Source organism: Triplophysa dalaica, chromosome 20, assembly GCF_015846415.1.
Source record: "Triplophysa dalaica isolate WHDGS20190420 chromosome 20, ASM1584641v1, whole genome shotgun sequence".
Taxonomy (NCBI): Eukaryota; Metazoa; Chordata; class Actinopteri; order Cypriniformes; family Nemacheilidae; genus Triplophysa; species Triplophysa dalaica.
The window spans coordinates 9,213,939-9,230,457 of NC_079561.1; the positions used below are offsets into that span (position 1 = coordinate 9,213,939).

Below are 16,519 nucleotides of genomic sequence, written 5' to 3' on the forward strand. Positions count from 1 at the left end.
ATAATAGGCAGTCAATCTTGCCTTACTTCTTTACTGATTCCCAAATGATTCGTTCCGTGATTCATCGGTCTAATCCCCTCCTTTCCGGTAGCCTAGTCTGATGTGATTGGTCAGATGGTCTAGTCTGCTGTGATTGGTCTACCTCGAATGAGACTCACGAGCTACAGTGTATGGGGGAGAAGAGTAAAGTTTTCACGGGCAGTCCTAGACGGGGACTAGATGTAGTGACTTAAATCCGTGGCTGTTCGAGAATCTGACTAAGGACGACTCGTTTGAGTGATTCGGAGTCGACTCCCTTTTTTCCATCCATTTACTGTGTTATTCATTCACCTTGGGGTTTACATCTTAGCAGACAGCTTACTTTCGAACACGGCAACATTACACACTGCATGAAACGTAATTTTCATGATCTTATGCTATGTACTTTTAAACTTCATTCCAAATCTGTGTGACTTACTTTCTCCTGCAAGACACATAAGAAGATTTCATTGAATGAAGACAAAGACATTTCACAAAATATTTTCTTTGTGTTTCACTGATAAAAGGAGTCATATAGAGGGCTTGAACAACACAAGGGTGAACAAAATGTTTATTTTGGGGTGAACTGTCCCTTTAAAAAAATATTTTTAATTTAATTAAAGTTGAAAATTATTATATATATAATATATTATTATTCAATTTATTTAAATATAAAAACTAATAAAGATGAACAAAAATTAAATTTAAAATATGTATGTATATATACATGGATAGTCGATGATTTCCTATGCAAGACTTCAGTGATGGTAACATGCGTTTATGTGTGTAAGCTCATATTTCTGTTTTCTCCTTCATCTAACGCTGTGTCTCTCTCTGATAGATGAGTTTGGATACCGACGACAAGCGCGCTCGCACACGGTCCAAAGCAGGAAGAGGTCAGTGAACCCACTCTAGTTTTCCATCTTCTTTGCTCTCTCTGAAACTCATTGCTTTTACTTGTCAGCTGAGCATATCTTATATGTTCGTTCTGGCTATCTAATATTGTTGCTCTCTCAAATAATCCTGCTCTCGGGTCTCTAGAGACCCGCTTGAAAGAGAATCCTGTTCTCTAGTTTTCATTCAGACAGGCTTTGTGAGAGTCTTTCAAATGTTTTTGCAAGGCTGAAATTATACATGCATTTTTGTCTAGATTCTAATGCAAAATTACAAATGCGTATTATCTGCTGCTATTTCATTTCAGCAAGAATTACTGTTCTGTATAAGAACAATTTATGGTCATGGAGTTTGCTCTGTGTAAACAGAACTGTAGATCCCATTTTAGATATGCGTGTCATACAAAAAGTTTGATTCAACCAATTTCATTATATCCAACTTGACATTGATCATTTTATGACATTGTATGTCAATTTCTTATATGCGTAGCCTTTCTTAGTCTTTTTTTGCTTTAATAGAAATTGATTTTAAAAAATTGTCTTTTTTAAACCAATGTTGCCAATTTTGCTCTAGTTTCACCACTAAACCAACAACTGGGACAATTAATCATGTTTTTATGCTGAAGTGTGCATATAGCTGCACATTTTTTCCATCATCAAGTCTTGATGTTTTCGCTGACTCTGGCATTCTGTACTTTTGTGTGCATGCATATAAATGCACTGTGTGTGTGTTGTCTCCTGATAATGCAATCATGAACACTAGTGCCCACAGCTTCTTTTTGTGATTTATTGATTGTGGTACTCGGCAATTATTAAATTGTGGCTTTAGATTTTTCTGCTTATTGTTCCCTTCCTTGGCTTTCTCTGCAGTTCCCTCTGAGATCGCTGGACAGGACCTGAGGTAAGAGAGATTCAATGTGAAAAGTGACACATCTGCCCGCAGATCTTTTTCTTTGCATTTTGTAAATCCATGCGTGATCATGTTTTAACATTATTTGGATTTCATGGCACGCCACTTCGAAAAAAACATTTTAATTGATGCATGAAACGAATAAACTCATCTTTAATAATACATCACTAAAATGATTGACATCAGTGGAAATCAAAGAAATGAAAGGAGTGTACAGGTTATTTACGCTTGGTCATTCGTCTGTCTGGACAAGGATTTGTTTCAGATAGCCGGTGTCTGGTTGTACATATCTGGGATGTAAAAGCATCTTGCTTTCACGGTCAAGTGCAGTCTGAATTTCACAAGGTCAAAATTTAACGGCATCAAACACACTCACTGGCTATCATGGTCGATTTCTGTCAAAATGACGACAATGAAAGAACTTTTAATCTGCACTAGAACTGATATAGAATCGCTTCAGGACATAGTTTGCAGCTAATACTGGGAATACTATTATATCATTTTGTTTCAAATTCATATAATTTAGCCGCTAATGAATCAATTACAAAACCCTTGATTCTATATTTATCTGATAAATAAAACATAACCGAATTATCCGAAACGTTCAACAAACATGCAGGTTGTATGGTTTGTAATTGAATAGCAGAACCCAGATCAGGATGAAATCCCTTTTAGTGTGAAAATGTAGGGTCTCACCTGCTTTTGTTGGTTAATAAACAAGAATGTCAATAAAACAAATTGACAAAATCGTTGGGATTACTGGAGAAAAGGCAGGATTTCATTGAGATAAAAGATAGCCCGCCGCAGGGTGAGGATATACAAACGTAATCGATCACAGTCCCATCCTATTGACAAATCAATTATTTCACTAAATTTGAAAATCGATGTTTGTTTGTTCGTTTGCCGGCCGTGGAGATGTGGCCGTGTTAACTCGTGATGAATTTAGCACAGAACAACCATTAAATATAAAACCCGTTCTAATTTAAAGTCTTCTATCTCTAACCCTGTTCAGCTGTCCCACGCCAGGATGCAATAGCTCGGGCCATATCAGTGGCAAATATGCCCGACACAGAAGGTATGGCAGATGATATACCCATCCGGTTCTCTGTTGCCCCGCTCAGCTCCCTCTGTGGTCACATATAGCCTTTCCTGATTCCAAACACTGTTCAACTTCTCGATCTGTATCTCTTCCTCTACTAGTGATAGTATCTCTCCCTCTCTTTCTGTGGTAAAGGTCTTTAAGCAGGGCATTGATTATTGGAAAGATATTACAGTTATGCTTATTTACACGTGTACGTATTCAGGAAGTCATTTGTTTATAGATTCATCTCTTCCGCCTGCCCGATAGCAAAGCTTTCTAGGTGAAGGTTTATTGAATTCCATCCTCCATTGCTTCTCGCTCTCTTTCCCTCGCTCGCTCTCTTTCTCCCGCTCGCTCTCTTTTTCTCTCACTCATGCTTTTATATTATTGTTGTATAATTAAATGTTCCAGTCCACTGGCTGTGATTTATATAGGTTTTTAGCACAGTGCCTCCTTCAGGTCCATATCCAACATTGTTCCATCATATTAATTTTCATGTACTCTTAAGCATGTGCACATGTCTTGCATGTATGAGTTATTTGCATGTATTTATTGTTTTTTTACAATTATTGAATTGAATGTACTGTACCAAGTGGCTCTCAACTGGTGGTCTGTTGTGACAGCAAAGAACCAGAACTTTCCAAAATCTTTTGCAGTTGACATCAGTCATCATGTTGAAACTGTCAAATCAGTTTTTCGGCACATTTTCTTGCCTTTCTGTATTATTGCTAATGTTATATATGGCATAATGTTGCATTTAATGGAAATGTTAATATGGCCGGCCTACACTTTTTGTATTTGATTTGAGTTCATTTTGTCCGCTAAACAATTTTGCTTCTACGCTGGGTCATTGCATGATGTGAAACTCCTGAAGCAAAACTAGTAGAGAACTGGCCTAATACAAAATCTTTCCCTCATCTTTTAAATTTTCTCCTGTTCTGTAGTGCTCTGAGTTGCCCATTGGCCAGAAAACGGCGGCTTCAGGAGGCGGAGTCAGAGCAGCCCGTCTCCAAGAGGAAGTCCCACCCCCTGAAGCTGGAAATGGATGAGGGCTTTAATGCAGAGAGTGACTGTAGTGGAGAGGAAACAGAAGTGAGGGAGGAAGAGGAGGATGAAGAACGGCCACAGCAGAGGAATAGCGATGAAGAGTGTGAGGAAGAAGAACATATAAATAAGAACACAGAGAGCACCAATGCCGAGGGAGATGAAGGTGGGTTATAAAAGTTGGGAAGACGATTCTGAAATCACAACTTAATGTTGATAAAGTTATGCTGTGGGAATAGAACTAGTTGACTAGTTCCCTACACTTTGTTGGTTATTTTCTTATTTCTAAAAGTAACATCTGCTTTTGAAAACTACACTTTGTAGCATTTGTGTCTTTTGATGTGCCATCAGAAAAGCAACTCATTTTCCATCTTTCCTTCCATCTAACACAGAGGAGTGCATCATCATCGAGGCGTCCAGCACAGAGAAGCCTAAACTCACAGCTTCTGAAGATCTCTCCCAATATCAGCACATAGTGGCCAACTCAATGGCAAACCTTTCCAACCACAACAGCCGTGCCACGTCGCCCCAGCAACAACAACCTGACACCTTGGAAGCAGAACACGGCAGCCCTTTTAGTGAGCTGGAAGAGAAGAAAACAGGAAATGACAAAGAGGAAACAGGAAACCAAGTTGAAGTTCTGGCAACTAAGGAGAATGTAATGATGTGTAACACAGATGAGACTGAAGATGAAGATGAAGATGAAGACGATGACGATGACATGCACACCGAGAACCATAAAGAATCGGACCACCAGTATTTTAATGAGGACATGCACACACAGCAGGAAGTGGATGAGGAAGAAGATGATGATGATGACGATGAAGGGCTGGGGTCTGAGTTGCACAAAGAGGAGCTACACAAAGAGGAGTATGATGACGCAAAGTCAGAGGAGGGAGGGGAAAGAGACCCCGCCCCCTCGGTTATCACTGCCACTCAGGGATCCTGTGTAAGGGAAGACTATATTTCCCACATGCCCACGTTGCCAGCAAACTATAGCTGTAGTAAGCCCCCCACGGCCTTCCCGATGGTCATCGATGTGCAATCCGAGGGGTCTGAGAGAGACATGGATGGGAACGATGAAGACAGGGACGACGACAGCCTGTCTCAGCGTTCCACGGTGGCGGACGAGACCGAGATGTTCGACGTAATGCGGGGGAATCTGGGCTTGCTGGAGCAGGCCATTGCTTTGAAAGCCCAGCAGGTGAAAGCTCACCGCGAGCTCAGCCGCATTCCCGAACATCACCGCTTTTTTCCTCTGGACGACCGGCCCAGCAAACACATGGAACATCTCCGCAAGAGCTGCTTTGGAAAAGGTCTGAACTTCTTATGTATCCAACTCTTTTTTAACGTATTAACATACACATAATTTCTACGTTGTCTTTATGTGCATTAGTCGGCTTACATAGAAACGTTGTAGCAACGTTGTAGCAATATTTGTTGGGAAAAATCTTTCATTCAGCCCATTCATACAAAAATTGCCACAGTAACGTGAACTCGTGCATAAGAATGGCTGCATATTTCTACGCAGACATTAGTTTCCGCATCTTATTCATGAATTTATCCTAAAATATAGAATCATACACACAGACTCTAACCCCTCTGTTATTTAAACAACGCACATATGCATTTTTCAACACGCCTCCGCAAGTTCACAAATATCAACAAATATTTCATAAATAAACACCCACACATGATTAATCAGAAAGGAGATTAAATGGCAAGCTCTCGCTCGGCAAAGAACCGCGAGATTAATAATGGGGGAAGCAATCTGGAGAGTATAAATGGGTCAAATGAATTGGTTTCCATAGATAAACTCGAGCCTTAGTCTATAATTACTGAAGCACTTAGAAAGAGAGAGAGAGGTTGAGCCAGATGAAGGAGAGAGAGGCCGTGTGTAATTAGATTGGTTTGGCACGTGTTTATTTGTTTATTGGTTTTGTTTGCCTTGTTGTTCTGCTCTCGGTTGGCACCGTGCCCGGTCCGAACGTTGCCCGATTCAGCCGAGTGCTCGGTAGGGCTCCACACCCCCTCTATAACTGCCCTCCTCACGCCTCCACCGGTTTTAATTAGGAGGTGCATGTCTAGTTAACATTTCAACATTTAATTAAGGAGCCGCTGGAGCGCACACGCAAGCTCTTTCTCTCTCTCTAACTCTCTCGCTCTTTTTTTTCTTTTTCTTTCCCTCTTTTTTCGTATTTCTATATTTTCAGTTTCGCTTTGTCTTCGCACCTTCGTTCTTAACCAAAGACACAACACATTCCTTTTCTTGCTCCGTTACTTGGAGACACACTCGCCAATGGTGAGGTCTGTTTAATGAGCACCATTTTTCAGTAGATAGTCCAATAAACCTTTTTGTACCGTAATAACACTCGCCTAGGATAATAATCCAGAGTTGAATCTCCACCTGCCCCACACAAGTAATGACAATAATTATCTCTGTACAGTAAATGTGTCCTCTCCTGGGTCCAGAAGCAACTTCTTTCGAAATTAAAACGTGGCCATCTTTTGCACATCTCTGTCTTGACAAAGCGATGATAATGTCTTCAGATAAGCTTTGACTGACAGGTGTTCCACTGCCCACAGAGAGTTCAAGATCAGAGAAGCGCGAGATCAAATGCCCGACCCCCGGGTGTGATGGGACGGGTCACGTGACTGGACTTTATCCACACCACCGCAGTCTGTCAGGCTGCCCACATAAAGATCGGATCCCTCCGGAGAGTGAGTCAACATCAGACTACAGCATCCGTCTCTCTGACTCTTTGGAGTGTGATAACGTGTTACTTTAGTCGTGTGATCTTTCCTTAATTTACAATTTTTTTGATGAAAAATCAATGCTGTTAAATCCTTAAAGCATTTAAGCTTGACTTCTGTTGGCTGACTTCTGCGCTGTGATTGGTTGTTCTTAGTTTTGGCCATGCATGAGAATGTCTTGAAGTGCCCAACCCCAGGCTGCACCGGTCAGGGACATGTCAATAGTAACCGCAACACACACCGCAGGTAAAGAGTTACACGCGTTTCTTTTTATATCATGGTGGATACATGGTTGGCTTGTATTGTTTGAAAGCTATTTCTAACAACAAAGTTTATTTGTCTATCAATTTTACCGCAATAAATTGTAATAATAAATATGAAATGTAATAATAAAGAATATTAATAAAAAATAATTTGATTGAATAATAAAATATATATATATATATATATATATATATATTAATAATAATAACAATAATTTTGTTTTAGAAATCAATATTTTCATTTATAATAAATATTTTTATAAATATTTTTATAAATGTATAAAAATGTTGTGTAAAATAAGACATTTTATATTGTGTGTGTCTTTGCAATTAGTGGTACACATTAGGGCTGTTCATCGATTAATCTCATCCAGAATAAAAGTTTGTGTTTATAATAACATATGTCTTCATCTATTTATAAACACACACATGTATATATTTAAGAGCGATAATGATAAAAATAAATAATAAGATAAAAATAAATGTTTATGTATAATTGTAATATAATTATTTATATTTAGGAAATATTTGCATGTATATATTAAGTGTACGTGTTTATACATACAAAATAAATATGTACAGTGCACAGATATATGCTGTATATTAAGTAAAGACAAACTTCATTCTGGATGGGATTAATCGCTGAACAGCCCTAGTACACACAAACATAGCCCACACATATTGCACTCACTCCTTAATTTCTCCATAATTAGTTTGTCAGGGTGTCCCATCGCTGCTGCCGAAAAGCTGACCAAACCCCAAGACAAGCCGCACCTGCCCCAGCCCATGGGCGAGCACATGAATGCAGGCAGCCCCAACTCTGATCGCGTTCTCAGGTGAGCCCTTACCCCAACCAACCCGAAAGCATAACTTTTCCGCATTCCACTTACCCCACATTCAGTCTCTGTCCGTCCTTTAAAGCCGCTGTCTCAGCAGTATGTGTCTATCAAACGATCCTGCTGCGGTTGGTTAACGCTGATGTCAATCACGAGTGATTGGTCGGGCGTTTCGGAACAAGAGCCCTCCCTTTTTCTTTGCCCTTCTAATGGACCACAGCCAGTCATTGCACGCTACACTCGGGCCTCAGAACCTGCTAGTCTAATTATGCCACTGATAAGCTAATTATGAGCCTTACAGGGCACAGAGTATTGGAAAAATAATTACTTTGCTTCAGGAAGCATGTCTGTGGTCAGACAAAGCGATGCGGATTATGAAAATAATAAGCGGTCCTCTCTTATTAGTGTTATTCTGATTTAAATGAGCGTCAGTGTACTGAGAAAGCCCATTAGGGGAGGATGCCAACAATGAGAAGTCACCAGAGAGACTTCTGACGGCTTCGCATGCCACCCTGACTAATGGGATGCGCCGACTAATGAAGAGACAGGAAACAGAGGCTAATATACTTTACATGCCGTTGTCACACAGACGGTAACCGACGTAGGTGTGTGTGTGAGGCTTTATCCTTTAAACCGTGCCTGGTTTAAGAGCGCAATCCGGTAATGATGTTAAAGACAGAACAAGGTGTCACTGTCCACAATGACACGCGCGCACCCACACGCACGCATTGTTTGTCTTTTCGCAGTTTCACAGATTTCTAGGAAAATACTTTTTAAAGTGCAGCCTGAATACAAAATGCTATTATTTCTACATCATTCTGTGGAATGAGAAGTTGCCTCCTGTTGTGTACAAAAAAAGCCGTTCGGATTTGGAATGGCGCGAGGGTTGAGTGAATGATGACAGAATTTGCGTTTTTGGGTGAGCTATCCCTTTAAGGCTTCAATTCCGTGCTATACGATATGCTAATGTGCTCAGCACTGATAAGGCACCATTTAATCCTGCCCCTCTTCTCCTTCAGTCGCCCAGATTAAAAACCCCTCTCTCTCCCTTTCTCGCCCACTCGCTCTTGAATTGACTCTTTTACAGACTATTTATCTATGGGACTTTTCCTTCCTTTTTCCTTTTTTCTCGGCATCTCTGGCTCATTGTCAGTCTTTTAATTCTGCTTCTCTTCTGCACTCTAATTCCAGCCCACTCTTTCATTCCCGATCTTTTATGCTCACTTACACTTTGCTTTTATGCCTTTTTCTTCACTCCAGGGATATCGATTCTTTTGTTGCGAAGTGACGGAGCTCTCTCTCTCTCTCTCTCTCTCTCTCTCAGGCCAATGTGTTTTGTGAAGCAGTTGGAGATTCCTCCTCATGGCAGCTACAGACCCAGCCTAGTCCCCGCCACACCACGGGCTAATCTGGCCAAGGAGTTGGAGAAGTACTCCAAGGTGTCCTTCGATTATACAAGCTTCGACGTGCAGGTGTTCGGCAAGCGCATGCTCGCCCCAAAGATCCACACCAGCGAAACCTCACCCAAAGCCTTCAAATGTGAGCGGGATTAGTCACGGTTTATGAACGTTATGTATATCGCACCCTTTGCGGCGCAAAGATGTGTGTAAATGGTCTGTTATGTGAATAATACTTCTAGGTTCAAGGTGGTTTATTGCCGTAGCGTCAGGTTAGAGGTAATTGAGTTCGGTAGAGCGCACTTCAATGGAAGCATCGCCATTGCCGATGACAAAAAGCAGAAGATTGAAAATTAAGTCAGTGTTAGAGATGCGGGCCAGTGGTTAGGTCGTGTCCGGTATAAGTCGGTCCCAGTATAAGTCAGACTCTTCTCTGTTATTTCTTAGAGCCTTTACACTGAAACATTAAGTAAGAAAGCTAAATAAACGTCTTTGCTTAGTGCTTATGTTACATATTATTTTGCCCACAGCCAAACCTCCATTTCCCAGAGCATCTCCCCCAAGTCCCAGCATGCACAGTGGTTTTGGAAAGAGCTCCTCCAGAGGTTACGATTATTCCCATGATGCCGAAGCCGCCCACATGGCTGCCACCGCGATCCTCAACCTGTCCACGCGCTGCTGGGAAAGACCAGAGAACCTCAGCATCAGACACCAAGAAAAGGTACAGACAACATTTCATATAGTGTAATAACAAAGTTTTGGGCCAATTTGTTTTTTGTATAAACACAACTTTGTTTCCAGACGAATTGATGAACTTGTGCACACTGATCCCGGTAATGCATAAGCCTTACCAATGAGATGAGAGCATGCCAGATTGTGAAAGTGACACTTTTCTTTACGGTATCAATCGTACAGTCAGTGACTTAAGTTTCCGGAAGTTGCGATCGTTTTTACTTCCTTATTCTGACACAATTTCGAGTGAAAAGGAATTTCAAAGGAGAAAATTAGTGGGCGTGGCTTGTGTTTTTCACTGTGAATTGATTGGATGTGTAAAAACAGCTGTTGCATTTTGAAATGAAACTGGTAGCAGACTGACAGTTGAAGGGGAGGAGTTAACGGAGGCTCCGCCCAAGCTATTTTACGTCATTTGAGATGGAGAGTCATTTGAAGGCGGAAGTGCATTTTCTGATTTTGACTGAAGATTATGAGGGGACATGTATTTTAAAAAGAAAACGACCCATGTTGATAAGATATTAACTATAAACTCAGCAATATTTCATGAAAAAATAAGAATTGTCATTTTTTCATTTCACCGGGACTTTAAATCAATTTAAACAGCAGGACAGTGAACATCAGCCAGAACTTGGACATTAGAGATATTTAAACAACAGTTTTGGGAAGTAACAAACTAAAATGTGGACTAAATTGTGTCTTTTTTTGCCTGTAAATGATACGGATGATAATGATAACAATTAGAATTAAGTTTTGAAAATCATTTAAGTCCACATCACAATTAAAACGATAATTATATTAAATTATAACTACATGAAGGAAAGTTATGGTCTTCCCAGCTGATGAATTTAAAAAACTGGCAGCGAAATCGAAATAATTAATTAAATTAAAATAAATTAAAATTTATTTTGCATTTATAATGTGAATCTTAAGGGCAAGAGCCGTAATATTATCGTCCGTTGTTGTAGACGCTAATATTATTACTTTATCTGTTGTTGTTCTTTCTTAAAGGGACAGTTCACCCCAAAATAAAAATTCTGTCATCATTTACTCACCCTCGAAATCAGTATAAACGTCTTTGTTCTGAACACAGAGACAGATATTTGAAAGAATGCTTATAATCAAACAGTTCTCGGCCATTGACTTCCATGGTGGGAAAATTGCTTTATAAATTTCTTTGTTCTGTTGAACACAAAAGAAGATATTTTGAAGAATGTAGGAAAGAAAACTGGGGCACTTTTGACTAGCAATGTCATTTTGCCTACTATGGTAGTGAAAGATGACAGAATATTTGGGGTGTAAAACAATTTGTAAATAATTTACTGTAAGCGATACTGTTTATTTGTTTGGTTTGTTAAAAAAACTGCCTCAAAACAAAAACAACTCCTATATTTATTTATTTGATCAACAGTCTTCGATGAGTCTTTGATCATGAGTTTTCTCGGAGGATGTGGAAATGTATGTTTTATTTATCTGTATAGTGATATAACATTTTGTTACATTAAATTTAGTTAGAATCCTAAAGTTTATAAATATTTGGTATTATATTATATAAATCTAGATCTCTTTTGTCTTACTAATAATGACATTTAGTTGTATGTGGTCGAGTTTAATGTTGTCACTGTAATAATCATACTATATTCACTTTTGTAGATTATTTATAATAGATATCTAAACTGCTTTATAAGCAGCGTGTATCTTCCCACAAAGGACACGCGCCACACATAAGTGTCTAGTATTAAAAACAGCTCATATGTTTTCATGCAAATGGAATCTGTTAATTGAAGAAAGTGTGCGTCTGATTGATCTCAGCAGTGTTTGTATCAGACTGTCTGATGAATGCGTTTACGTGCCCGCTCGCTGTTGAGGCCCTATTGCGTCATCTCCCTTCTCTTTCATCTGCACCTCCATTAGTTTCATCCCTATCTCCTCTTCATGTTGTTATTGCATTAAGTTGATAGTGAGCTCCCCGGATCGGCAGGACCAGGTGCTCTATATTCTTTTATTCCGTATTTCCATGACTAATGCTAATGAGAGCGTCTCTCCCTTTCCCACTATTATCTCTCGCCTTTATTTCTTTTTCTCCTCGTCCCTGTTTACGTCCAATAACATCATCTATCAGGTCCTCATCCGTCTGCCGCTGGTGGAGAACGGTGGGATCTGGACAGTAATTGGAGAAGGTCTGTCCTCGATACTGTGATATAAAAAAGGCTTTCTCCTCGGCCCAGAGAGTGACTTCTTCATCATTTTTCGATTTCCTGACATGTTTTAAGCAGAAGGGGATAAAAGGGGAAGATTAATGGGCAGAAAGGCCCAGTGGCCCAACGCTAATCATACTGGGACTGCTCTGGGATCAGTGCCTGATGTGTGTGCACATCTTCATCTCTATGTACACACCAGTGTTAGGAATTAACTAGATTAACTACATATTTTATCTCTCACTTTTTCAGAGTATGGATATAGAAGTTGACGAAAATGGCACTCTGGACTTGAGCATGAAGAAACCCATAAAAAAGGAAGCCGGCGTGTCTTGCGCCAGTCCAGTGCGCTCCCCCGATCTGTCTTCATCATCCTCGTCCTCATCTCTTCACCATGGCAACAGCAGCATCTCTCCCCACTCTTTGCACGCCTACAAACAGGAAGCGTGGGAGGGGCCTCTAGACTACACCAAACCCAATCGGCAGAGAGAGGAGGAGCTAGAAGAGGTAGATTTCCTGTTTATTTACACCATAGATACACAAGTAGCATTTAACCATCAGACGCACTTTAGTCACCGCGTGTGTAATGTTTGCTTGCTTATCTTTACACAGATGGACCAAAGCGCTCACTCATTCGCCTCGTCCGACCCAGAGGACTGCGACATGATGCAGGACGTCCTCGAAGACAGGAAGTACCCCGGAGAGGTCACAACCCCTAGCTTCAAGGTCAGGTTCCAGCCCAAGGACACCAAGAAGGAACTCTTGATGTAAGCGGTGGTGGAGAAAAATGTTTGTGCACCCATAAAACAAAACAGCAGAGTGTTTCACTTAGTCAGGCTTTTATTTTGCATTTTGTCTCCTGGTGCAGATGTCCCACTCCTGGCTGTGACGGCAGCGGCCACATCACAGGAAACTACGCATCCCATCGCAGGTACAGAATGCACACGTTTCCTTTTAGCTTTTGTGCCCTGTGCAGGACATATTATGTAGATTTGATTTCTCTCTTTTGCTTAATTCTGGCCTGCTCTTCTGCATTACTGACTCGGGATGTTCTGGGTTCTTTTTACTTTATTCTCTTTCTTTTCTCTTTCGTATCCCTCTTCTGTGTTTTTAGCCTGTCTGGTTGTCCTCTCGCTGATAAGAGTCTGCGGTCCCTCATGGCAGCACACACAGCCGATCTCAAGTATGTGTGCTTTACTTCTGCTCTCGCTTTTTTCATTCACGTTCACTTGGGTATGCTTGGCTTTTTATTCTCTTTGTTGTTTGTTTCTTATGAAACAGTATCATGCACATGTTGATTAGGTAATAGGTTACTTAAAGGAGTCTTAATGGTCCAGTGTATAAAATTAAGCGGCATCTAGTGGTGAGGTTGCGAATTGCAACCAACGGCTCACTCCACCGTTCATCCCTCCCTTTCGAATGCACTACGGGGGCTGACACAGAGCTAAGATGTCGTTACGTTTTCACGTCTTTTCTGTGGAGATAACGTATTTACGAAACACACTCTGTAGAGCAGTTTGTCCATTTAGGGCTACTGTAGAAACAACATGGTGAATTCTGTATTTTATTGCATTTCAGTCAATAAATCCTCCAAAAAACGACACACTGGACACATAGTATTTCTACGGTATTTCTACAGGAACAAAAGTTAACCCCTGTCCCAAACTCTCCATCTTTAACCTTTGACTTCACTTTTAGATGTCCAACTCCAGGATGCGATGGTTCAGGACATATCACCGGCAACTACGCATCTCACAGAAGGTATGACACGTTCAGCAATCCCTCCAACGTACACACAAATACAATCACAGGACAGAGAAGTTTAGCGCTAGTTGTATTTTAGACACTTTTCGATTGATGAGTAGGATATAGGGAACATACCCCTGATTTTATACACTTTTGTTAAGTAACTCAACAGAAGTGTCTTTACCGCTCTAACACCGTGTCCAACCTGGGTGTGCATCAAAAAGTCTCATAGTAATCTAAATTTGTTTTCTCCAAAAACGTTTTCTAACACCTGCAGCAAACCGTCACTAGTCCAAAAACCCTTTTCATCTAGCTTTAACATCACATTTCCGATTGGCTGTAACACATCACAGAGCACTTCACTGGCACTGAGGACAGAAAGTTGATTAACGTTTGAAACCCGTTTCATCACCCGGCTCGGACACGGCGTATCGCTTACCTTCTGTTGCGTCTTTATCAAACGTAATTCAATTTGGTTTCTTCTGCTTTGTTTTGGGTCACTAAACTCTTCAGTTACCGCGCACTGACGTAGTTCTCGACCCATGTTGTTCTGAGTTTCTGGCTCCTCTGATCACGAGCTGCGTACTCTCTGTTTTCAGTTTGTCCGGGTGTCCACGGGCCAAGAAAAGTGGGATAAAAACAACACCCCTCAAGGACGACAAGGAGGACTCGGAGCTCGTAAAGTTCGTACTTCCTAGAAAGACTTTCCCCTTTCTTTAATGCTACTCATACGGTAACAAATATTGTTTTAGCTGTTTGCTGTCAGGTAATGGTGAAATCATTTTACAGTAGTGTAATGCAGCTTAGAAAACCCCTCTCCTAAAAGAACCAAGTTCTGATTTAAGAAACCTTTCAATGTGGAATCATTTGAGATGTGAGAGCACCACATCCCAAAGTAATAAGGCTTGTTAAATATCACCTTGGCAACCTTCTGAATACCTCGCTCGTATGCCCGCCGTGAGCTTACGGATCAATTGTGTAGTTCCCCACGTGGGGAACTAGTTCAAATTTCTTTTTGCCTTTTTATTTTCACAAGCAAGAAAAAGTGCGAACACTATATTACAGCACAGATGGCTCACGAGCCATTGAAATGTTGTGCGTTTTTTTGTTAGTTAGTCTTTTGTCTGCTTTTTTGACTGCCAAATGCAGAAGCCTTTCAACCACATGAATTCACACAAGTCAATGAGCAGCCGCACATGGTGCCACTGAAGCTCCCAGTGTGTAAAAATTCTGTTTTTTCAATGTTGTAGTATTCATAGTCACTGTTGGGCAAAGTATTTAGCTAAAAATAGCTGACTTTACAAAAAACGACACTTGAGCGAGAGAGCAGAAAAAGATGACTAAAGTACATAGCAAGGTGATATTCGCATTGCTTTATCAATCAGATCTGTCAGTTGTTTTACACTTTCCAAACTGTGTTTTTCTGTTTTGGACATTGTCTTCTATCTGTCATACCCATCTGTTTGTGTCCACCTCTGTTTGTCTTACAGGTGTCCAGTGCCGGGGTGCGACAGCCTGGGTCACATCAGCGGGAAGTACGCAACTCACCGGAGCGCATATGGATGCCCACTGGCAGCCAGGCGGCAGAAGGAGGGTTTGCTGAACGGGTCTCCGTTCTCCTGGAAGGCGTTTAAGACCGAAGGCCCCACATGCCCTACGCCTGGATGCGACGGATCGGGACATGCCAACGGCAGCTTCCTCACCCACCGCAGGTACTTGAGAGAAGAAAATAAGAGGGTTTCAATGGCACTTGAAAAAAATTGTTTGGGGAGGTGTGTAATTTAAAAACGTGTTGCGTGGGGATGACCTTAAGCTAATTGTGGGTTTTTGAAGAAAATGCATTTGGCAATATTTTGTTGCAACTTGTAGGGCAAAACGGCGTATAGGTTTTGATAATGATGAAGATGAAGATGATGTTGACCGTAATGATGAAGTGTGTTTGGTTTCAGTCTCTCAGGCTGCCCAAGAGCCTCCCTCAATAAAAAGAAAACCAAGTTCCCTGGAGATGAGTATCTCAGCACTAAATTCAGAGCCAGCGACGGTGAGACTCTCCATCCTTTTGAGAACGTCTTCAATATAATAAAATCAATTTAATTAAGACTCGTTCCTCTCTTTGCAGTGTTAGACAATGATGAAGACATCAAGCAACTCAATAAAGAAATTAATGAGCTCAATGAATCTAACAATGAGATGGAGGCAGATATGGTCAACCTTCAAACACAGGTAGACATGCAACTTTGATATAATGTAATGCTGTCAGGGCAGAGTTATTATAGTTAAGTTGTATTAATATTTAAATTAGCTTTTTATTTTTAGCTTTTTATTTTTTATGTAAATTTGTGTTACGTTTTTAGGATTTTTTTGTATATGCCTTTGTCATTTTATTATTTTGTTTCTATATAAGATCAAGTTTTTAGTTTTAGTTTATTATTATTATTATAATTATTGTACCTTTATCTTCATAAAGTTAACTTTCAAATCAAATTTAGATTCAATTTCAACATTTCAATTTTTCGTTTTGTTTTTCCCATAATATTTAGCTCAAAATGTTATTTTATTTCAGTAAACAGAAACGTTTCAAATAACCTTTGTTTTTAATGTATAAATAGATTAATTAATATTTATAAATGTATATAATTTTTTTCTA

General features: G+C 40.3%; 1 protein-coding gene across 10 annotated transcripts in view; it reads left to right on the forward strand.

The window, feature by feature from the left end:
- Nucleotides 1-16,519, forward strand: part of myt1b (myelin transcription factor 1b) — an 80,046-nt gene that overhangs the window by 58,479 nt on the left and 5,048 nt on the right. For 5 of the 10 annotated variants that reach the window (XM_056733003.1, XM_056733004.1, XM_056733007.1 and 2 more), the window contains exons 3-21: nt 860-914; nt 1,782-1,812; nt 2,834-2,896; nt 3,847-4,112; nt 4,339-5,262; nt 6,533-6,667; nt 6,856-6,946; nt 7,677-7,799; nt 9,124-9,338; nt 9,727-9,917; nt 12,379-12,633; nt 12,739-12,893; nt 12,995-13,057; nt 13,241-13,309; nt 13,825-13,887; nt 14,472-14,555; nt 15,363-15,584; nt 15,822-15,913; nt 15,992-16,095. In XM_056733003.1, coding sequence (XP_056588981.1) covers nt 860-914; nt 1,782-1,812; nt 2,834-2,896; nt 3,847-4,112; nt 4,339-5,262; nt 6,533-6,667; nt 6,856-6,946; nt 7,677-7,799; nt 9,124-9,338; nt 9,727-9,917; nt 12,379-12,633; nt 12,739-12,893; nt 12,995-13,057; nt 13,241-13,309; nt 13,825-13,887; nt 14,472-14,555; nt 15,363-15,584; nt 15,822-15,913; nt 15,992-16,095 — 3,201 coding nt within the window. The remainder of the gene's footprint in view (nt 1-859; nt 915-1,781; nt 1,813-2,833; nt 2,897-3,846; nt 4,113-4,338; nt 5,263-6,532; nt 6,668-6,855; nt 6,947-7,676; nt 7,800-9,123; nt 9,339-9,726; nt 9,918-12,378; nt 12,634-12,738; nt 12,894-12,994; nt 13,058-13,240; nt 13,310-13,824; nt 13,888-14,471; nt 14,556-15,362; nt 15,585-15,821; nt 15,914-15,991; nt 16,096-16,519) is intronic. The other 5 variants (XM_056733005.1, XM_056733013.1, XM_056733009.1 and 2 more) reach the window with 4 other exon arrangements.